Below are 25045 nucleotides of genomic sequence, written 5' to 3'. Positions count from 1 at the left end.
ATAAATTTTGAACTTAGTTTAAAAGAAATAATAAATAAAACTATTTTTATATTAATTAGTTTTAAAATAATTAAAACATTTTTTTAAATATCTAAATTTTAAAAAATATCTGATCCACTAAATTTATAAAATATCTAAATTTTAAAAAATAAAGGAATTAAAATAAAAAAATAAAAAAATTAAAATTACGAACTAATTAAAATAAAAATAAAATTAAGAATCAATTAAAATAATAATTAAAATTATAAAATTAAAAATAAAGAAATCAAAATTAAAAATTAATTAAAATATAGAATTAAAACTGCATTTGAATCAATGATTAAAGGTTAGTGTGCATCTTTGGGCTTTAGGGTGGGTTCTGATTTTTAACCGGCGTTTTTAGTAGCATAGGGTTTTAATTAAAAAAAATAAAAAAATAGCATTTACGTTTTCCATAGACGGCGCTATATTCTTTAGCTTATTCAAAGAATCGGGTCACCAAACCCGACTGCAGTGCTGCTTCTCTTCTTACTACGATCGCGAAGCTTATCGCCGATCCTACTCCGATCTTCTTCTCCGGCGATTCTGAACACCAACCACCACGCTCAGGCGAGATTTTTATTTTCATGATCCATTTCTGAGATTTATCAATGATATGAGGTTTTTAATTTTATTTTTAAGTTTCTGTTTTTGATTTTTACTCTTTATTAATAACAGATCAAATGTCAACTATGGCTCTCTTGCGTTTTGCACTTCCCATTGGTAAAACCCATGCACTTTCATTTCCATCACCTCCTCAATTTCACAACCGTTCTGGTTCTATATATCTCACCAACCCAACCCCCAATTTGCCTCAAAGATTGAAACTTTCCTTCGCCGGAGGCGATGGGGTTGGACGTGGTGGTGGTAGTAGTGGTGGAGGTGGTGGTGGAGGTGGTGAAAATCGGGGGGATGATCATAATGATGGAGATTCAAAAGATTCATCTTTTGGGATTTTGGGTCTTTTTCTGAATGGATGGAGATCAAGGGTTGCTGCTGATCCACAATTTCCTTTTAAAGTTTTGATGGAAGAGTTGGTTGGTGTTACTGCTTGTGTTTTAGGTGATATGGCTTCAAGGCCTAATTTTGGGTTGAATGAACTTGACTTTGTTTTTTCAACCCTTGTTGTTGGTGCTATTCTTAATTTCACACTCATGTATCTATTGGCACCTACTTTAGGATCTTCTTCAGCTAGTGTTCCAGCTATCTTTGCATCTTGTCCCAAGAGTCATATGTTTGAACCTGGTGCATTTAGTTTATTGAACAGGTTAGGTACTTTGGTTTATAAAGGAACCATTTTTGCTGCTGTTGGATTTGGTGCTGGTCTTGTTGGAACTGCAGTTTCAAATGGATTGATCACAATGAGGAAAAAAATGGATCCAAACTTTGAGACACCAAACAAGCCTCCACCTACTTTACTCAATGCTCTAACTTGGGCTGCTCATATGGGTTTAAGTAGTAATCTTAGGTACCAAACTCTAAATGGTGCTGAGTTTGTGTTGGAGAAAGGGCTTAGTCCTTTGGCATTCAAGACCTCAGTGTTGGTACTTAGGGTTGTGAACAATGTTCTTGGAGGTGTGTCTTTTGTGATGTTGGCAAGGTTGACAGGGTCACAAGGTGTTGGTAGTGAAGAGAAGGTGTCAAAATTGGAGGTTGGATTAGATGAGAAGGTGGAAGAGGCTTTGGAGAATAGCAACCAGACTAATCCATCAAAGTGATAGCATCACTTAGTTTTGGTTTTATTATCTCTTGCTTTGACTAAGGTTGTTGATCAGATAGGCGAGGGCTTTTTAGTTTTATTTTTAGAATTTTCTGGCAGCAACAAATAAGAAGGGTAGATTTTGAGACAGGGATATTCGGTTGAAATTTCTGGCAGGGTGTTGTAACTTACAATAAGGTGTCAAATTTGCTTGGCCATGTTTTGGATTTTGGACCCTACTCAAATGAAAAATGTTTTGGCTACTATGTTGCTGTTTTGGCTACTATTGTTTCTGCTCTCAATCAGTAGGCTTTTGTTGTCTTTTTCTAGACAAATTAGTACTTTGTAAAAGTACCAAAATCTAGTTTGGAGTATTGGCTAAATAAAACCAAGTGTATGATATTGATATTAAGTTGTGCAACATCAATTATTTGTTTTCAGATTTTTTTAGGATATTAGACAATGCAGGTTCACACATAGTTATATTCATAATTGAACTCTCCTCTCACCTAAAGTCTCGTTTGATGAGATACCGTCTTGAGATATTTTGGTAAAGACTAGTTGAGTTGATGTAACTTGCTAAACTTGTGCGTCGTTTAAATTTGTGCATTAATCATTTGTGTAATTCTGGACAAAAACATGATTTCTTTGTTTTATTAATGTACACTTATGAAAGAGTTTTGATTTTTTAGAAGTATAAAAGTTGAAAGAAACTCTTATTCCTAATTATCTTTGTGTTAGAGATGTGTGATATTATTATCCTTTTCTTGTCCTTTTTTGCCTTTTAGATATTTGTTCTTGACCCAACTTTTTGTTGGATAGTTGATCCAAATATTAATGTGTTGTCTTTATTTATTTATTTTTTTTTCATTTTGTCATGTTTGTTCTTGACATACCATTTTTAAATAACTCAAACATATTATTATGACACCACAAATTTGCTTATTTTTTTTATATAAATAACAATAAATTATCAAAATAATTATGATAAATTATTAAAATATCCTCGAACCTTTACGATTTTGAGAAAATAACATATGATATAGTGATATTATTTTTTAATTGTGAATTATTTTTATTAATTTGTGTATTTTTTTAAGAGTAACACTATGTTTAAACATAAGAAAATTGATGTATTTTTCAAAAAGAAAGTTTTCGACAAAGATAAAAATAGTATGTATTTTATTTGATTGAATTGTGTGAAGTTCTAAAAATTTGTGTGAATTGTGAAAATTGTATGACTTGTGAGAATTTAAATTCAAACTTTTTCAATTTGTCGACTATGTATGAATTGTGTGAAACTCTAAAAAAAAATTAAATAATTTTTAAGAATTTCAATTATAATATTTTAATTAATATTTCTCGCTCCTCCGATATTTTGTGCAAGATTTTTGCAAATCCATATAAGCTTGTAGATTTATAAACTTAATAGAAAACTTAGTTTTAAAACTAAATAATTGTTTGAGTAAAGAATTGAACAGCAACGATTGCGTCAAATAAAAAAGAGGTGAAGCTTTTTGGAATGATGGCAAGTTCATTTGTGAGCATGGTTGAGATTGCTATACAATTGAAGGGAGTTGAATACAAATATGAGTTAGAAAAAATGTGGAACGTCAGTGATACTCTGAACTTCTTTTTTTCAATATGATATAACTCTAATCCAAGTGTCAATTTTAATTTATGATTGTATTACATCCTTCTCTATATACAAAACACACTTACAAAAAAAAAATGTCTTTATATAATATCTTTTTTAAATTACAAGAAAGAAATGTTAATTAATTTTTCAAAAAAATATCCATAATTAAATATAAAGAATTAAATGACCAATTACTCTCTAAATTATTTAAAAACCCATATCTTGATAGTTTTTTGGCTCCCTATTTTACATGAAGCAATACGATTGAAATTGTTCACCAATGAGAAATTTTCCAAGCTTTATAAATTGAGCCAAGCCAAGACTTTAAAAATTATCCAATTGTCAAAGAAACACTACCGCCTAGAGAAACACTTAAATTAAAATGATTTGGAGATTTAAGGAAAACTATTTGAACTACTTGTTTATTTTTTATATACGATATATTTTAATTAAGTAGTTAATTGTAGTGTTTTTTAACATTTGTGAAGTCTTTTATTTGTTATAATTACATATATTTTTTAGGCCTATATACGTGAAATTATTTTTCTGGGAGGACTAAAAAGTGTATTATCCCCTTAGACCTTATACCGACCTTGAATTAGTTATGTGTAAGGATAAACTCCTTAGCCTTTAATTAATTGAATAGAATTTTTTAGTTGACTTCCAATTTGTTGAATAAAAATCTTAGCTCAAATTGTCAAAAAAATAATCCTGGCTCTATGTATAAATATTGATCTTAGGAACCAATCAAATGAGCCACAAACAATTGTTTGAGTAAATAATTGAAGTGGTAAGATGGCATCAAATAAAGAAGAGGTGAAGCTTTTTGGAGTGGAGGAAAGTCCATTTGTGAGCAGGGTTAAGATTGCTCTAAAGTTGAAGGGAGTTGAATACAAATATGAGTTAGAAAAAGTGGGGAATTTTAGTGACACACTCATCAAATACAACTTTGTTTATAAAAAAGTTCCTGTATTAGTTCATAATGAAAAATCTATTTCAGAATCTCGTGTGATCCTTGAGTATATTGATGAGACTTGGAAACAAAATTCAATATTGCCTTCTGATCCTTACAAAAAAACTTTGGCTCGTTTTTGGTCCCATTTCATAGATGACAAGGTAATTAATTACTCTCATCTTCTAGTCCAAGTTCATGATATATCAAACTTTAATTACATGTAATCTTTGAGCAAAAGTTAAATTGAGATCTTAGCTCCATTTGTTTAACTTTCATTGACAAAATTATTTTGATTACCTAAAAATTTGTTTTTGGTTTTTAAATTTAAAAATACTTTAAATTAAGTAAATAAATTTAAAAAGGGTTATAATTATAGTTTTCTATAAATTATTTCAAATGAAAATTATGACATTTATATTATGTAATTGAACTATTATACACTCAAAATATTAATAATAAAAGGAAGGAGATGATCCATATTCCTGAGTTTGACATATTTATCTTTGATATGTAGTATTAATTTCTTACGAGAGAGGGATTTTGAGAAATGTAAATTTGCTTCCTCTCTTCCTTGAATATTATTTATATGATATAATTTATTTATTTAATTTTAATAAGATTTATAATATGATTATCACAATGTTATAAACTATATTATTATATTTCTTTCATTTATAAACTTTGGTTGATTAAATTGTTTTTTTTCTTTCTTACTTTTTACATGCATAAATTTTTATAATTACCTTAATTTGTGAGACCAGTGTTTGAGTGCTATGCTGAAAACTGCTTAAACTAATGATGAGCATGAACGTGAGACGAGTATTGAAGAAACAAAAGTGGCTATTCAAATTCTTGAGAATGAGCTGAATGACAAATTCTTTGGTGGGGAAGATATTGGTTTTCTTGACATTAATGCTGTCTTAATAGCTTATTGGCTCCCTATTATATATGAAGCAATAGGATTGAAATTGTTCACCAATGACAAATTTCCCAAACTTTATAAATGGAGCCAAGACTTCAATAATCATCCAATTGTCAAGGAAACACTTCCTCCTAGAGATACTCTTTTGGCCTTCTACAAAGCTCATTATGAAAATCGTACTTTAAAATAGATTAATTTAAGGTGATATGTGAAAATCTTCTCATTAAGTTGTGACATTTTTCTTTTTTATTTCATATAATGTATTTTTCTTTTATATTTGTTGTAAGGTTACATTTTGGATTGACTTATAAACAATTGTATTTTGATTTATCTACTGACGTTATACTAATACGTATTTTTAGGGTATATGTTAAGAATATCAAATATAAAATAAATATTCTTAAAAAAATAATGTGAACTTTTATATTGACGTGTGTTATTGAATCGGATACTAGCATTTTCATATCTACTTATATGAACTTAGTATAGTTTGACTAACCAACATGACAACTGATAAAAAAAACAATTTGTATGGTGTGACACAGGTGATAAATGACAAATGTTAGAGTCTATTAATCATTTAGTTTATACCATTTAGTTTAAAATTCGATCTTTAATTGATACATATAAAAAATATATCTTAAAAAATGTTAATCTTTTAAATAAATTTCAACTATCTCAAGAATCTAATCTTTGCGGTTGCACACATAATTATACCTTGATTCAAAAAATAAGATTGGCTATTATATTTTCTCTTAAATTACAAAAAAACATCTTATATAAGAGAACTATAAAAACTTAATTAAATTGTTTATCTTAAAATATATAATTAGTTCAAGGTCAACCCAACAGAAGACATAGTAAATTCTAAAACGTACTTTAATACAAATAAATAAGTGTAGAGACTTTGTTAAACCTAATATAAATATTTTAGACTAAATTATATATGCGGTCTCTTAATTTAATTTCAGTTAACGTTTTAGTCTTTTATTTATTTTTTCTTGAATTAGTCCTTTATTTTAATTTTAAGGGACAATTTGATATTTTATGTTTTAAAATGTCAACAATGCTGTCCTTCTTTTTACAAAAATTCAAAAAAATCATCAAAATTTTCAAATAAAACCAATAAAATTCATTATCATCTTTAATAAAATGCAAATTTAATCAAATTCATAACTTAAATCTTTAAATAAACTCATATTTTTATTCTTTATTTGATGTTGTTGGAGATGAAAATATGAGTTTATTTGAATATTTGAGTTATGAATTTGATGAAATTTGCATTATATTGAAGATGATTATTAATTTTATGGGTTTTGTTTGAAAAATTTGATGATTTTTTGGATTTTTTTTTTAAAAAGATAATATTGTTGACATTTTAAAATATAAAATATCAAATTGTCACTTAAATTTAAAATAAAGGATAAAATCAAAAAATAAATAAATAAATAAAAAATTAAAACGTTAACTGAAATTAAGTTAAGGAACCATATGTAATTTAGTCAATATTTTATTATAATTTTATTAGATATATCGATGATTAATTTAAATTTTAATGAAAACAATTATGATGAACTGATGATTAATTTAAATTCTAGTAAAAATAAATTTTGGTCAAACTTTATTTATATTTTGGCCGAACTTTAAATTACTAAGTGTTAAGAATAATATACATAAATATCTTTATAAGATTTTATTTAAATTTAAATATATTTAAGATTTAAAATAAAACATCGTTATTAGAATATTATAATTTATATTTTTGTTTAGAAATTAGTTAAAATTTGTTCCTTAATTTAAGAATATAATATATTTTTATATTACAATTTAACTTTATATTATATTATTAAAAGATAAATTTGTTAAATATTTTATTTTTAATTAATTAATAATTTATAAATTATCAATTAATTTTTTAACTATCAAATTACTTACAACTTTAATTTTATCAACTGGAGTCTAAATATTCTCTAAGAAAAACTTATACAAATCACTTTTGCCTTCTGTTAAAGTAAAGATAAGCTCTGACATTTGTGTTCGCCCAATTTTTCTCTATTTTTGTACTCATTGCTTTAGGTTACGTAATCCCTTACATCATTTTTTGGCATTCATGTATTCCGAAATTTCTTACTATGAAAGGTATCACCCATTTTCTAGATCCTTTAACTTGTTTGTGCTTATACCACCGCTGACTCTAGATATTAGTACACAAATATAATTTTAATGAGAATAAAGAAAAATAAGGTGCCCTTCTTTTGAACCTTTGAAAATAGTATCTTTGAAAAAAGAGTTACCTCTTAATACGACTCATATTATAAATTATTAGATATGTTATTAATTTATTTTGAAAGATAAAAAGTTATTTAATATTAGATAAATTTAAACATAAAAGGTAATTTAATAATGATTATATATAAAATGTATACATTAATTACACTAATAATATTTCTTAATATATGCCAAAAAGGTTCGCAAAAAATGTTTGGATGAGTTGATAAATGCAGCAACCATAATAAATATATGCCGTTTAAAAAGTAATTCTAAATATATGCGAGGAAGGAGGTAATACTAAGTACTTTTTTTTTCTCAAATATTCTCATAATTGATACTAGTAAGTGTTTTAGAAGATGATCTTGAAAAAAATATAATTAAACCCAACCATATTCAAAAGTTATTAGAAAAAAAGAGTATAATTGTTTTTAAAAAAACAGAGGATAATCATGAACATTGATAAACAAAAATGAACACATTAATGCAAAATGATAGTGCTATATGCGACAAATGAAATTAAATAAAACATTGGACCACTTTACATTTCCTTCCAATCTTTTAATTAATTGAATAGACTTTTCTAGTTGACTATCGATTTGTAGAATAAAAATCCTGACTCTATATAACGAAGTGAACTTTAGGAATCAATCAAATGAGTAAAAAACAATTGTTTGAGTAAAGAATTGAAGTGCTACAATGGCATCAAATAAAGAAGAGGTGAAGCTTTTTGGAATGATGTTAAGTCCATTTGTTACTAGGGTAGAGATTGGTCTAAAATTGAAGGGAGTTGGATACAAATATGAGTTAGAAAAAATGGGGAATTTAAGTGAAGCACTCATCAATTACAATCCTGTTTATAAGAAAGTTCCTGTATTAGTTCATAACGAAAAGCCCGTTTCAGAATCACTTATAATTCTTGAATATATTGATGAGACTTGGAAACAAAATCCTATCTTGCCTTCTGATCCTTACAAGAAAGCATTGGCTCATTTCTGGTCCAAGTTCATAGATGACAAGGTAATTACTTCCCTTTTCTATTTTTATTTATTTTTTCCTTGTTGTGTAACTCCAAGTTCATGATATTATCATTAATTAACATGAAATACTCTTTGAGTAAATTATTTTGAGATCTTGGATCTATTTTGTTTAATTTTCATTAGCAAAGTAATTTTGATTGAGTAAAAAGTCATTTTCAAAATTTTATTTTAATTAAAGTAAAAAAAAATGAAAATGTGGAACGTTAAAGGTATGTTAAGAATTAAATTCACATTATGATCTTTGTTGCTGACAAAATTTATTTGCTCATAATAATTAATCACTAAATTATTAATTTTAAAATATAAGTGTTGAAGAATGAAAGAGTTTGAAACTTTAAAATTTTAAAGACCAAAGTCCGATAGAATTTCGAATTTAAGGATTGAGTTTGACCTTTTATCTTTAGATATTAAGAAAATGCAGTTTGTTAAAAATTTGTTTCATCGAAGTAAAGGTGATTGATAAAGTTATTTATCTTAGAAGTTTGCAGCTTTTCATGAGAGGCTATTTGAAACAAAGTTTGAACCAGTTAATTTATAACTTACTCTCACTTTTACTTTTTGTTTTTGTGTATTTATCATTATTTTCGATATGTTAGTTGAACATTAAGTATAGTTAGTTTTAACGATAGAAATTCAAATTCGTATTTACTATATAACGAGAGTTCAATTTCTTCTACTAAATTCAACTTTTAATTATTTACACCATCTTTTTTCACTAATATAAACAAAAATAAACCTTACCACTCTCTTTTTGAAGAAAGGGTTCTTAAATTCAACTCAAATTGAATTCTACTCTTGGTGATGACATATCAGTAACAAATAACATTAGTTAGTTAAAGTTAACTTCAACTTATATTGAACTATACTTTGACCTTAAAAATGTGATAATTATTATAATTCTACAAAACCTTTTTAAAAAACAAGGTTACTGTTGTAAAATAAAACAAAGATAACACAAAATTTTTGTTTACTATTACTTATGTCATTATATATAAGATTTTATTAACTAAATCATGATAATTAAAAAAATTAATTTATATTTTTATTGTAATATTTATTATAAATTGTAGAAAAATATGTAACATAATTAAGAATATATTAATAAATGAATAATTAATGTAGTTGAAAAATAAAAATAAAAAATTGTAAAAAGAGAAAAGAAAAAAAATTCAAGAGAACTTTATTTTTTTGAAACAAAACCACGAGAGTAGTATAAATAACCAAACTCAAAAGTACTTACAAAATTAAGTCATTATTTTTTGAATAGGACACCTATCAATCAATCATATAAAATTATGTCATTATTTTATATTTAATTAATTTCAAACTTGAAGTTGATTTTATCTTAACCATACCGATATCTTACCAAACTCAAAATTACTTAAAGATTTTACCATTATTCGATCTCAATGCATGTTATATTATTTAATTTTCTTTCTTATTTTTAACATGTTGCCTTAATTTGTGAAACCAGTTTTTGAGTGCTATAAAAAAAGCAATTTTCACTATTGATGAGAAAGAACGTGAGAATGGTATTGAGGAAACAGAAGTGGCTCTTCAATTTCTTGAGAATGAGATTAAGGACAAATTCTTTGGTGGAGAAGATATTGGCTTTGTTGACATTTCTGCTGTCTTAATAGCTTATTGGCTCCCTATAGTACAAGAAGTAGTAGGACTAAATTTGTTCACTCATGAGAAATTTCCCAAGCTTTATAAATGGAGTCAAGACTTCACCAACCACCCAATTGTTAAGGAAACTTTGCCTTCTAGAGAAACATTATTGCCCTACTTCAAAGCTCGTTATGAAACTTTTCTTGCTTCAAAATAGATCAATTCAAATGTGATACGTATTTGGAGGGTTGAGGAGAATTATCTAAACTACTTGTTTTGTCATTTAGTTGCTTTTGTATGTGCAACCTAGGATTTCTCCTTGTTTAAAAAATTCTAGGAATTTGTACTCGTTTAATGTACTATTTTATTTAATAAAGAAAATCCTTATTCCCAAAAAAACAATGTTTCACTTTATAACAAAATTGATTTAATTCATATACATCATGTAAGTTTTTTTGCGACGATGTATTATAAAATGATTTCATGAGTTTAAAACTTATAAAAAAAGATTTCATACTTACTAAATGATATGATAATACATCATCAATGTATGTAAAAATTTTAGTTTGGGGAGAGCGCTATTTTCCCTACTCCAACATATTTCTACATGTAAAATAATTTGTCAGAGTTTGGATATATACATATATCGAGGAACAATTATATGGTACACAAAAGAAGTAAATCTGGTACTATTTATAATTGTATTTCTATTTGGATTAATAAGTCATATTATTATTATATCAAATGAAATACCATAAAATTTGTTGATTTAGCGGTGAAAAATAAATTTGTATATAATGTAAGACTATTTACTTGTGTACATTAAACAAAATCTATGTTGAGAAACATAGAGATTTTTTATTAGTAAATAAAAGTGGCGGGAGGATACATTTCTCTTTTAAGATTTCTTCTCTTAACTAGTTCATACACTAATGGGATGTATGAGAAAAAAATTATGAATTAATATATTTTATTATTATTTAAAAGAATAATTTTTTAAAACAAAAAAATTAAAATTCCATTTAATAATTAATAATTAATTTCAATAACTTTTTTTTATATTAGACTTTAAAATACATTAAAAATATTACGTCAAAAGGTGTAAGTCTATCATTTTATATATGTTGGAAGATATATATCGTTCACCAATATCTTAAACAAACTACAAATAAGTTGAAGTGTCTATGAAAACATGAAGTTTCTACAAAAGAAATTAAGCGGTGCAATCAGTAAACCTGACTAGTAATTTTTTTACAAAGACTTGAAAAAAAATGTGTGGCTTGTAAAAAATTGAAATAGATGTATTAAAAAAGAAACTTATTCTACAATAAAATAATAATTATTGAATTTTTTTATTAAGACAAAAATATAATAACTAAAGTTATTAATAATCACATTTTCCAAAATAACAATTAATAAAAAATTTAAAAAACAATTAAAAATATATAAATTAAATTATTAAAATACCCTTAACTTAGGAGGGAAACCTACTGTATATATCCGATCATCTTACTTTATATATGTTATATTAAATATTATATAAAGTACTAAAATTCGTTCTTAAGTTCTAGTTCAATTGATAAAGTGTCGATATTGTTAGATTGAACATTGTTAATCTAAATTTTTTGCAGTTGTGTATAAATTACTGATAAAAATTATATCATTTCGTCTATAGAACAAAAAAACAAATACCAAAAATCATTCAACAAATTATTTTTTACCAAAAATCAATTCTTTCTTAGGTGAAAGAATGTGAAGAGTCAACATTGTAAAGAATGTGAAGAGTCAACAATGTAAAGAATGTGAATAGTAAAAAAAAAGAGGTATTAAAAACCTGTTAATAATTAAAAAAAATCAATTGAAATATGTAAATAAATATGATTAATTTATAGATTTTAATAAAAGTAATGAATTTATTATTTTATCCATGATTTGGGAGGAAAATTTTTCATTTTGTTGCTAACCAACTTTTATATATAAGGTTATTAACAATAAAAATAAAAAGTATACAAATAACATTAATATAGACGAATGAGAAACAATTATTTTCTGAAACTTTGAATTAGTATCATGAAAATTTGATGATAAAAATAGTTTAGAAAAATATAACAAAGAAAAACACAGGTAACAAATATGAAAAAAGTTAGAGGTGAAAGCACTATAGTAAAAACAGATATCAACTTCTATCTTCTAATTTAACTTTTGGAAATGTAAACAGGTAGAAACACACGCAAAAATCAGCTTGTACTCACTAAAGGTATTCGAACGCTTTATTTTGTAATATGGCCGAGACAATAATTTAAATTATCAAATTAGAGTGAATTTCGAGCAACAAAAATATAATCAAAATTTAAGAATGATAATTAAAAGAACGATATTTTATTCATAGATCTTTTGTTCCAAAGATTTTCTGATAATATTGTAATTGAAGAAATGTATTAAAGAAAAATAGCAACAAAGAGGCAAATAAATATATTAAAATTGTTCTAAAGAAAAAACAGAAACAAAGATGAAAATTAATGTTTTGACTTTATGTGAAATAAATAAAATAAAAATTAATAGAAATACTTAGAATGATATAGTTTAAAAAATTGTGAAGAAAAATTAAAAACAAAAATACAAATAAATAATTTAGTATTGTGAGAAGTAATAAAAACATAAATTAATAAAAAAAAATTAAAATAGTAATTAAAGTATAAAATTTTAAAAAATATTTGATAGTGAAATGTTTCATGTAGCCCAAACAACAAAGAAAACAGTTGGGCCTAAGTTAGCCCAAATTAAAATAGTACACTGCATGCTTGCCATTGATCAGTGTTCTTTTAATAAATTTTGGAGGATTTTAAATCCGTTACCCCTTGAATTAACATGAAAATACAATTTCGTCTATTACAAAATTTTCAATTTTTTTAACTTCTTATTTTTTCATCTCTTTTTCTAAAATATTTGAAAGTTTTCAAAATTTCGAAACTTTCGAACAATTCAAAACATTCGAAATAGAAAATTCTAGAATTTTCGAAACTTTTAAACAATTCAAAACTTTCTTAATAGGAAAATTTTGAAACTTTTCATATTTGGATACTTTCGAAACTTTCCAAAATTTCAAAATGTAATTTCTTATTTCAAAATTTGAAACTTCCGAAAAGTTTAGAAAATTTAAAACTTTCGAAAGTATCAATTTTAAAACTTATTATAAATGGTTAAAAATGTAAAATTGTATTTTTTTATGTGTGTTGAGAAAATAACACGTGTTAGGTGTGTGGTGCATGGTATAATCCTATAAATTTTGCCTATTAAAGAAAGAGAGAGATTTTGCTAACACAAAAACAGTAGGGTTAAGAATTTTAATGAAAAAAAAAAAGAATCTGGAAGGATTTTTTCTACATTAAGGTGGAAAAGACCTTTTCTCAATAGTAATCTATCTCATACATGTTTTCCCATTTTACTCACCTTCTTACTCATTTAATCGAGACACTCAAAGTTTCTATCCTTTTTTCCTCCTATTTTAAATTGTTGACAAAAATGAGAAGTTAGTTTTATAGTATTCTTTTTCTTACTCTCCAATATTTTTAAAAATGGTCATAGTAATTTGGTATTTAGTCTAAAAATATGTAAAATCTAATTAATAATTTTATCAACCAGAGAATTAATTTAAATACTACTCAAAGAATATTTAAAGAGTATAAGAGATCTCTAACTTTTATCTCATTGAGAAAAAGGTCTAAACATAGTATAAGTAACATATAATTTCTTTAAGCTGTACATTTTAGATTCTAAAAAGAAAAAACTATTTTCACTTTTTTTGTGCATGTGATAAACATTTGTAAAATTATTATCAATTTATATAATTTAGTTTGACCATCGACCCAAAATATCAAATCAATTTATATAATCACGTTTTTTATAATACCTTCAAATTTTTCAAAAAATGATGTAGGTAAAGCATATATAAATTACATAAAATGTTAACAACGTTAAAATTTGACATAAAATACAAAACTTAATATAATAATAAAAGTAATAAAAAATAATTTATATTTAACACACCAATCTTGTAAGACAAATTGATTATTTTTTGCGGTTCATAATTTAATTTTTTTTAGTGAAATATACTTTTTAAAAAGTTTTGATTTGATTTATGAAATAAAAAATCTAACGAGGCTCAATTTATCGTGGACTAAAAGATATATTTTTTTTGGGTTGATCTAGTTCCACCCGTAGCACCAAATAATAATCATCTGACATACTAATTTTGTCTCACAATGAGTGTTACTTTAGCAAAAAATTATCAAAAAATAAAAGTTATTATCAATTTTGAATGCAATTTTAATTAATTTTTTCTTTAGTATTCTTCAATTATTATTATGTATAAAAATTCTAAAATATTATTGTACTTTGCATTAATAATAGTAGAAAACACAAATAATTAAGATAAATAATTTGATAAAATTATTTTTTTTTTTAATTTTTTTATATTTATATAAAAACTTTAAATGACATTTATTAAATAAGACGGAAGAATATTAAATTGTGCTAATTAGCTTGTACCCAACAACAACCTTTACATTTAGCAAAAATAAATAAATAAGCAGCAGCAACCTTTGCAAGCAAATATCATTAATCTTTTTTACTTGTCCACATCAAATACTTCATTCATTTCAAAATAATTGAGTTATTTGATTATTTTGTATATATAAAAAATTATAAATAAAAAATAGAGAATATTACTTTTATTAAATTATTTTTGTTAGGTATTATTGTATTATCAATGTTATAAATGAATAATAAAAAATATTATATTAAAAATTATATAAATAAAATTAATAAAATGATACAATTAAAAAATATTAAAAATCAAAATATCAATTATTATAAAATAATGTTTTTTTTACAAATTGATAAATTATTTTGATAACCGATACAATATAGATAACTATAGAGAACTACGGGTCCATATATATGACTTTTATTTTCAAATTCAAATTTCAAAATACAATGAAGTAGACAATTCTCTTTAATTTTTCATACGTTTCACGCCCCTGTACCATTGCAGTGGCCATTACATTTAATAGAACCAAAAGCAATCTCTTTGGTATAGAAAAGAACAAGAAATGAGAACCCCTTTTGAATTTTAACTCTCTTTTACATTCAAAACTTGAATTGAAACTGATTCAAATTCAAAGAAGAATTTTGCTAAAGATTTAATAAAAACTATTTAACTAAAGAAGAAAATTCAACAAAAGAGAAAAGCAAGAAAGTAACAAGGCTAACTTAGCTTTTAATGCTAACTCAAAAATCTTTAGGCCTAAGTTTAATTGTTCCCTCTCGAGGTTTTCAAAATTTTGGCCCACATCAACATATAGTTGTTATAGCCGTTGGTGAGATTTATTTATTTTATTATTTACAAATTTTATTGTAACAACCAGTATCATTAGTAAAAGAGGAAACTTATGTTAGTTTTGATGCTAAGTAAAAGCCTTGCAAGTTAAGTTAGGAATTATGCCATTGGATAATATTATCATCATATTATGGTACGTTTGTATTGGTTTGATTTGGTCAGATGGCAACTTTAATTCACTTAAACTAATGGCTTTTTCACTGGGATTTTTATAAGTAATATTTTTCTCAATTATGTTCATGACCTTTAAATGTGTATGTATCATACACTTTAGAACTCAATTGATATCAATTTTATCCTTGACATGGTTTAACATTAGTCATTTGTAACGCAACGTCAATGGCATATGAAAATAAAAAAGAAAAAATAATGACTTTCCACCAAGAAAAAACATACGAAGATAAAGTAATAAAAATACAAAATTATAGTACTACAATGATGCTATATCTTAAAATTACCAATTTGATAAGTTATCCCAAAATATAAGTGTAAATAGATAACGAAAATGGATGTATTTAATTTAAATATATTAATTTTTTTAATTGATTTATGTATATATTTTGGAACGGAGGGATTACAATATATCAAATTAAAAATAGTGTATGAAATTGAAATTGCTTTGTTGGTTATTATTGTTGTTTTTCAAAAAGAAAAATGAGGTTTAAATCCTTTATTTTGCATTTTGAGACTTTAATTAATATCTTAAACAAGAAAATAATGAGGTATTACAAAAATTATTTTTAAATATCAACTCATAATATGATATCGCTCAAAACATCAATTAATTACATCATTTATGCTATATAGTATTTTATACATGCTCTATTTAGGATAAAGATATTTTAACTTTTATTTATATTTAAGTTCAAATTTAGTATTAAATATAATACATTTATGTTGAATTGCAGTCCGTCGTAATAATGCGCTCTCATCACTATTATTTATTTTTTTAAATATTAATTAACAATCATACATATAAATATACCAAATATTTTTTTTTAAACAAGTCTTTAATCAGGATTTTGGTCACATTGACCTTATTCTTGTCTTGGTGAAATCCAAATTATAATTGATTGAACGTATTGGAGCGGAGGCATAACAAAGTGAAGACATTATTATCCTAATCTACAATAGTAATTATTCTAATTTTTACTTACGGAGTAATAATGAACAAAATTAAGCATATGGTAGACATGAAAGCCAGCCTCGTTAACTACACGATTTCCTATGACATTTCTTTATAATAACCTTTTCATTGTGGATCCTTATACTAGGACTATTTTATTATGCAAAAGCAAATTTTGAATAAAATTTTGAATTTCGAATTTTCGTCGTTATATGTATTGGATTAAATTACTGGAATACTACACTAGTCACTCAGTTTTTTAAACTTGTTTTACTTGATTCCCTTTTCTATCTGAAACCAAGACTACCGAAAATAATTTAATTAAATTCAAACCTTCATCACACACCTTATTTAAATAAGCAACACAATTGCAACAGAGACACATTAGCACCAAACTATGCACATAAACCGCAGTTGCAATTAAATTATTAGCGATATATAAAATATAAGATCAATGCTAGGATGGACTATGTTTATTTTAATATTTAAAAGTCATCTGAAATATTAAAAAGAATAGGATAGTTGTTCATTTTTAGGATGTGTTAGTTACAATTTTTAAAAAAATCATTTTTTATAATAATTCTTTCTAAAAATTTATATATGTTTGTTAAAGTTTTATTAATTTTAAAAAAAATAAGAGATAAAAATAATTTAACATATAAATACAAAACAATTTTTCGTTTTCTTTAAAATTTCTAAATGGTAATCTTATAATTATAGAATATTAAAATCATTTAAAAAAAAGTCTACAATAAACATATTCTTATACTTTTTAGAAATGTAAGTTAATATTTTTCCTAGTTTGAAATTATACTTTTAAATAATATTATAATTTATAATTAAAATTTGAAGACACTTAATCTAAGAATCTAGGTCCACAAGTATAAAGTTGAAGAAAATCCAAATCTATCACATCATGATGTGTGGCATAAGAATTTGACATATAAGTAACCAAACTAAGGTATAGCCCACAAATTGTTCACACTCTCTCACACTACCAGACAATGTTTTACAACCTATGGATAAAACTTCCACCAAACAACAACTAAGAGAACAAACCCAACAACAACATCTCAACCATTCTACTCCAATACTAAGTCTTAGAAGGTACCCAAATCCAAACCCATTTTCCATTTTTATTTTCTGGGTGTCAAAATCTCTCAAAAGTTTGTGTTTCAGAGTTCAAATCTCACAAGGGTTTTGCTTGAAAAGGATTCAGTTTAATGGCATGGTAGTGATTAACACCACTCTCATCTATGCTGAAGGGAAAGTTGATTCTACTACAATGGAGGGTTTGAGTTTATCTGAGAAGAAAAAGAAGAAGAATGAAGATAATGTTGGTGGTTGTAAAAGAGAAACCTTTGCTGATTTGATTGAAGAAAAGGGTTGTGAGAGTAGTTCAAGTTGTTCTGAGTTTTTGTCATCTGAGAATAATGGTAATGAAGAACATAGTCAGAGTAGTACTGAGGATTCATCTTCATCACCTTCATTGACTTGGTCTGTGAAGGAAATTTCTGCATCAGATTGTATCAGTCCTCTTGGAAGTGAAGATGGTAAGAAAAAAATACACTTGGTTGATAAGGGATTTGAAAAACAAGTTTCAGCATTATCAGGTATTCAATGTTTGTTTTATGCACATAATTTTATATGAAGCTCCGAGACTCTGATTCCATACACGACACTGACACGTTGATACAAGTAATAATTTAAAAAATGGAAGTTATTGAATGTAATCAATATGTTAGATACGTGTTGGACACCAGGCATGTTTTCAATTTGAAATGTCTGTTCTATATAGCTAATTTGTAGTATGTTTTTTTTATAATGGTGACATTTATTTGAATTTTTGTTTTTTCTGATTTGATTTTGATTCTCATTGGTAGAGGTTGAGATGATGAAGGAGAGGTTTGCAAAATTGTTACTTGGAGAAGATATGTCAGGTTGTGGAAATGGGGTCCCTACAGCATTGGCTATCTCAAATGCCATAACAAATCTATGTGGTATGCAAAATAAGACATGAATCAATTTCTATGTTATTTCGTTTTTGTGCTTTATTAATTGGCTGCAACTTTTGTCTCTAATTGTTCTTGATCATTACTTTACTAAATAAATATGCAGCTACCCTTTTCGGACAACTTTGGAGATTAGAGCCACTGCGTTCGGAGAAGAAAGCAATGTGGCGAAGAGAAATGGAGTGGTTTCTTTCTGTGAGCGATCATATAGTTGAATTAACGCCCAATTGGCAAACTTTTCCTGATGGAAGCAAGCTTGAGGTAGGTTTATAAATAGTTATAATGTTGAGTTATGTTGGTTTTTTATGTGTATATTTTCTTTTGAAGATGCTTACTTTAGCCTTATAAATTCAATGTGAAAGCTTCAATAGTAACTTATGCTAGTAGATATAACACAAAATGACTTTGTTTGGACTGTAAAATTAAAGTTTAAGATAGGTAGTTTATTGATAGTTAACAATATTTTTGAAATGTGAATCAGGTCATGACGTGTCGACCTCGCTCAGATCTGTATGTGAATCTTCCAGCTCTGCGCAAATTAGATAACATGCTTCTTGTAAGATTTATGTTTTACAGCAATGCGTGTACTTATTAGTCCATTTTCAAGTTGGAGGCGATTCTAAACTGCAGTATTTTTTGCAGGAAATTCAAGATAGTTTTGTTGATACAGAGTTCTGGTACGTAGATCAAGGTGTTATAGCTCCGGATGCTGGTAGTAGTCCATCCTCTTTTAGGCAAGCGCTTCAGCGGCATGAAGAGAAATGGTGGCTTCCGGTTCCCCGAGTCCCTCCTTGCGGCCTCCACGAAAATTCAAGAAAGCAATTGCAGCACAAGCGTGATTGCACGAGCCAAATATTAAAAGCTGCAATGGCTATTAACAGTATTACTTTAGCTGAAATGGACATTCCCGAGTCATATTTGGAGTCTCTCCCAAAGGTATGAATCATGATTGATCAGTGAACCTTATCTATTGAAGTTATTCAAACATCACAAAAACAAAATGAGATAAAGTTCAAATTGAAACTAATCTAACTTTCTTTCAGAATGCTAGAGTCAGCTTGGGAGATGTTATTCATCGATATATCACGTCGGATCATTTTTCTCCCGAGTGTTTGTTAGCTTGCCTCGATTTATCTTCTGAACATCAAGCTATAGAGATCGCAAACCGAGCGGAGGCTTCCATGTATATTTGGCGGAAAAGGACAAATTCAAAGCCTGCTAGTGTTAGTTCTAGATCAAGTTCAAGAACATCATGGGAAATGGTCAAGGATCTAATGGTTGATGCAGACAAAATGGATTTGTTTGCAGAGAGAGCTGAAATCCTTCTAAATTCCTTGAAGCAGCGTTTTCCCGGTCTCCCTCAAACAGCTTTGGATATGAGCAAAATTCAATACAATAAGGTTTGTCTCTATGACCCAACTTTACTTACTTTACGGCTGATATTTGAATTACCAGGCCCCCCTCCACCTGAAAATAGGAGGATTAAGACAAAAATAGAAAAATCAAAAGCCGTTTTTTTGTATCTTGAGATTTAACAAATTTGATTTTTATAGTTCTTAAATTTTGTTGTTGTTTAGGATGTTGGAAAAGCTATTCTAGAGAGCTACTCTCGAGTACTCGAGAGTTTAGCATTTAACATGGTGTCGCGAATCGATGACGTGCTCTACGTAGATGACTTGACAAAGAATTCTTCTGATCAATTCTCATCACATTCAAAAGTTGGCGTAATTACTCGCAAGAGTATTTCGGTTCCATACTCGATTCCCGTCCCAACCACTCCATACAAATCAGCTTTCGGAACGCCTACCTGTTCTCCTGCACATCATGCGATTAGTCCTTCAAAGGGAGGAAAATCTCCATTGATCATCAATAGCTGCAAAACTCCCAAGAGAGGTGTAGGGGTGAAGAAATCTTTAACTGATTTTCTTAGCATTGATACAAAAGGGAGTAGTTCCAATGAGAAATAAAAAACACTTGATGAAGTGGCTTGAAAATGTTAAAAGTTGATGTTGGTCCAAATATTATGGACAAGGCATGGCAAGTTTGCAAGGCTATTGCTATTTAATAGCCTAGGCTTTTATCAAATGTTTTTTTCTTTGGTTCTTACTATGTATATGAATGAAATGAAATACGTAGAAGGATTCAGTTTTATTTAGATTTAGAATAGATAGTATTTTATATAGTCTATTTTGAGTATATCAAACCTTTACTGACTTTATAAACTATTTTCAGAACTTATCTTTATTCAAAGTTTGAATTGAGTTTTTTCCAATAAAACTAACCAACGTTAAAAAAAAAAAAGCATAGATAATACTTTTTTGCTTTGTTTTAAGATTATACTTATATTTTAATTTCAAATAAAAAATGACATTGATCACTCTGATTTCATATAAACTCAAATGCTTTCTAAATATTAGTAACTTTTAAAAATTTAAAAGTCATAAGCTAACAAGTATTTAAATAAATAAACTTACAAACATAAATAAGAACACCATGATAGAGATAAGATATCAATAATTCAGTGTCAACCCTATCTTTCTCCATTATTCCTTCACATCTTCATTCAACATTTTCTAAGCAGCCAACCAAATCATAGTATTAGACATTTAATATTGACATATCAAATCCACACTTATAAATAAATAAAAACACTATACTAATTTAACAAATTAGATGACATTGATGTTTTAACTTCACACTAGATTTAGACCTGTGTTGTATGGTTGTTCATGGATAAATATATACTTTTACAAAAAAAATTCTATAAAATTTTAAAATTTGGTATATAAAAAATATTTTTAGAATGTGTTTGGATGATTTTTTGAAGTAATATAATTTTAGAGAGTAATTCATACTTTTCTATGTAAACTTTATTTTTGGACGATAAATTTGGAGAATTTTAAAAATGAAGAGATTTTATTAATTATTTTGTTAAAATTAAATTTAGAGAATTTCAAATACTACCTTAAAGGTAAGAATTTGAAATTCCTTCTTAACTTTAAATTTATAAATATGACCAAAATTTAAATAATTAGCCGTTCTATCAAAACAACACAATTTATTAATGAAGAAAAAACAATTGAAACATTTTGAATTGCTTAAAATTTTTAATTCTCTAAAAGTTTCAATTTCTTCGTACAAATACACTCTTGGAGAATCAAGTATCTAATACATAATAATAAGGTAATTACGATATTAAATTTGAAAAGAATATCTTTTGATGTGATAGAATATATGAGTACATGATCATTGTTAGTAAGAAGAAAATATTTATTATTTTACATGAATTACATCGTACGCAAACTACTTTAGTGTCTAATAATATTTAAAAGAATTTGATAATATTTTAGTATGCAATCAACTCTTTAAGTATAAAATAGTATTTAAAAGAAATTAGAAACATTTTCGTATAATAAGCTGAAACAAATTCAAATCTTACAATAAGTGACATTGTTTTTAATTCTCCAAACAAAAAACTAAAACATCGAGAAGAAAAAAAAGAAACGTAAAAAAAAAGCTTTATAAAGGAATGTAAAAAAAAACCTTTATATATTCAATTATATTTAATGAAATTTATAAAAATGGTACAAAATATGACCAATCTATCAAACTTGAAAAAAGAAATGGTACCTATTCTGCTAAATTACCTTTTAGTGTAGCCGTGTTGGAATAAGATATCCAGTTAAAATATGCAAGAAATATTTTCATCATTGAGACAATCTAACACATATTGTGCCATTAGAGTAAACTATAGAAAATGAAAAATATGAAATGCATAAATTAATTGTATGGTCAATATTTCCTACTAATCTCAATTTTAATTCTTAGACGTCTATTGAAGATTGGATGATCATATTTTAAGTTATATTATAGATCATATTTTAGAACTTAAAACGTAAACCTTCCAATCTCCATGTAATAATCGATTCAATCTAGATAAAGTGAAATGTGAACAGAAAATAAAAGACATTAGAAAAACAAACAAGAAACCAAATATTTAATAAGAAAAGTCATTTGTTCTAATCACTGAAGATAATGATCGTCATAGAACGAGCGACGATGAAGGCCTTTAGGAAGAAATACATTAAATACCATTTTCCAATTGTTAAGACATAAATTCGAACGAGTGTTGAAAAATACCAATCAACTATTAACTATCACACCCTGAAAGTTGATTGAAACGTTTAGGAAAAAAAAGTATTTAAAAATAGAAAAAGGTGCATAAGGAAGGGAATAAGTATTTTTAAGCTAGTGGATGCTAAATAAATATGATATTATTGATATTAATGTGAGTCGGTTAAAATTGAAGGAGAATGGATGTTGGATGAATGAGTGAGTATAGTAGAATAAAGTTTGACTACAATTAAAATTGAAATAACACAAAAATATATAATTGACTTAACAAAAATAAAATTATATAACAAAATTGACAATAAAATGACTTACGAGACTCTTTTAATATATTATAAATAGATAAATATAATGATTCGATTTCATTTAAAATTAGAATAGATAGCATTTTATATCATCTATTCTGATGATAGTACTTTATAATTATTTTATATTTATATATTGTCCAAAGATGCTAATTCTCATTTACTTAATTAAAGCTACAGTAAATTGTAAAAAAAATAAAAAATAAACATCCAGTAAATAAAACTTCATTGAATATATGTGAAAGGTGTACATAAAATAAGTTGAAAGTTAACAAAATAAGGGGGCATTCCGAGAATTGAACTCGGGACCTCTCGCACCCTAAGCGAGAATCATACCACTAGACCAAATGCCCATGTATGGTGTCAACTTTTCGGTTATTAAAATGAGTTAAGAGCTAATATTGATTCACATACTTAATTCAAATCTTGGCTTCAATTTTCCTCACACTTATCAAAATAATAATTGTGTTTGTGCAAGATAATAGTTTAAAACCATGATTTAGGTTAGATATAATTTTTAATTAAGTTTGGTGTCACTTAATTTTGATCATAGGTTATATTAATCATTGAATATAAGTGTATATAAAATAGACCTGTTTATTAACAATTTTATCTTTTAAGAGCTTGTAATAATTTTTTTTTTAGTTTGTAACGTTTTCTGATTAATTACTTTAGGTAGTATTTGATTATGTAATATTTTTTCTCTTCTTACTTTCATTATCTTATTTGAAAAAAATTAAATAATTTTTTTTTGGTGCTATTTAATATCTATTAGTTAGTTCAACAATTAATTTAACCAAAGACTCTTAATTCAATTAAATAGTATATCCATTTTCTGATAAGTTCATCCGCTATGTACTAACTTATTTGTGACAAAGTTTTATCAAATAGAGTTATAATCTACTTGATTTTTGTAAGTGTTTTGGTCGTAAATATTTTACTTCATTCCCTATGTGTGATTTGATTTGTTATATTGTTGAATGAATGCATTTGAAAATCAAATGCATCAGTGTACCTTATATTTGTATAAATGTAGAGACAAATTTATTTGAATATCTAACACTAAATGGTGAATTCAGACACACGAGTTAAAAATCAAATTCATGATCTTATACTTAAGAAATTTGAATTAATTATCATTTTGATCACACTAATTAATATATATATATATATATATATATATATATATATATAAAAAAAAAAAGCGAGTTATAGTGTAAAAGTAGAGACAAATTTATTTGAATATCTAACACTAAATGGTGAATTCAGACACACGAGTTAAAAATCAAATTCATGATCTTATACTTAAGAAATTTGAATTAATTATCATTTTGATCACACTAATTAATATATATATATATATATATATATATATATATAATTAAAAATCAAGTTCGTAATAGTGTAAAATTTACGATACTTACATAAATTGTCCATCAATCACTTGCGCTAGACTCCGTTAGCCATATCTCCACTAGTTCAATAAGAATTTAATCAAATTCATCTTATAACAACACGTATACTTTGATTAAGTATATTGTTGAGTTTAGGGACATCAAGTGTATAAGCTAGTGTTCTGTGGTAGTTGGCTTAAAAGTTAATCCCATTTCAAAAAGAACATGGAATCACTTTATTGAGAATGAGGTGGCAGCATTAAATAGCTCCCTTAATTTACATAATGCAAGTAATAACTACATCTAGAAATATGAACATTTAACAAAAAAATATTGTCACCATCCTTGATATTGGACAAGAAAATTAACAAATTTATGTCGACACAAGCTTTTTATTGCTAAGTGGTGCAATAAGATATACTAAGAAACACACCAATTAGTACTAGTGCAAGCTCCATTAATCTAAGGTGGATGACTAGACCAAGCACATTTTTTTAACACTTCATCATGCTATAAAATCCCATCAA

General features: G+C 26.2%; 2 protein-coding genes, 1 non-coding gene and 1 pseudogene across 4 annotated transcripts; 3 read left to right on the top strand and 1 right to left on the bottom strand.

Annotated features, from left to right (window-relative positions):
* Window positions 1-396: 396 nt before the first annotated feature.
* On the top strand, window positions 397-2157 carry LOC101488595 (protein RETICULATA-RELATED 2, chloroplastic-like). The gene is made up of 2 exons (XM_004492320.4): window positions 397-588; window positions 697-2157. The coding sequence occupies exon 2, from the start codon at window positions 702-704 to the stop codon at window positions 1734-1736; it is 1035 nt and encodes a 344-aa protein (XP_004492377.1). The 5' UTR covers window positions 397-588; window positions 697-701; the 3' UTR covers window positions 1737-2157.
* A 1951-nt stretch (window positions 2158-4108) lies between these two features.
* LOC101515510 (uncharacterized) lies at window positions 4109-10554 on the top strand (annotated as a pseudogene). Its single transcript, XR_003471786.2, has 4 exons — window positions 4109-4472; window positions 5073-5409; window positions 8181-8521; window positions 10016-10554. The product of XR_003471786.2 is annotated as an uncharacterized protein (transcript).
* Window positions 10555-17638: 7084 nt separating this feature from the next.
* Window positions 17639-20839, top strand: LOC101515189 (rop guanine nucleotide exchange factor 7-like). The gene is made up of 7 exons (XM_004492318.4): window positions 17639-18289; window positions 18560-18676; window positions 18795-18949; window positions 19170-19244; window positions 19331-19624; window positions 19732-20088; window positions 20266-20839. Exons 1-7 carry the CDS (start codon window positions 17695-17697, stop codon window positions 20653-20655), a joined length of 1983 nt encoding a protein of 660 aa, XP_004492375.1. The 5' UTR covers window positions 17639-17694; the 3' UTR covers window positions 20656-20839.
* A 2566-nt stretch (window positions 20840-23405) lies between these two features.
* TRNAP-AGG (transfer RNA proline (anticodon AGG)) lies at window positions 23406-23477 on the bottom strand. The gene has a single exon. It is a non-coding gene; the product is annotated as a tRNA-Pro (tRNA).
* Between the last annotated feature and the right edge of the window lie 1568 nt (window positions 23478-25045).

This window comes from Cicer arietinum, chromosome 3, assembly GCF_000331145.2.
Source record: "Cicer arietinum cultivar CDC Frontier isolate Library 1 chromosome 3, Cicar.CDCFrontier_v2.0, whole genome shotgun sequence".
Classification (NCBI taxonomy): Eukaryota; Viridiplantae; Streptophyta; class Magnoliopsida; order Fabales; family Fabaceae; genus Cicer; species Cicer arietinum.
Note: the sequence above shows the minus strand (reverse complement) of the source record. Positions and strands in the feature narration are given on the sequence as shown.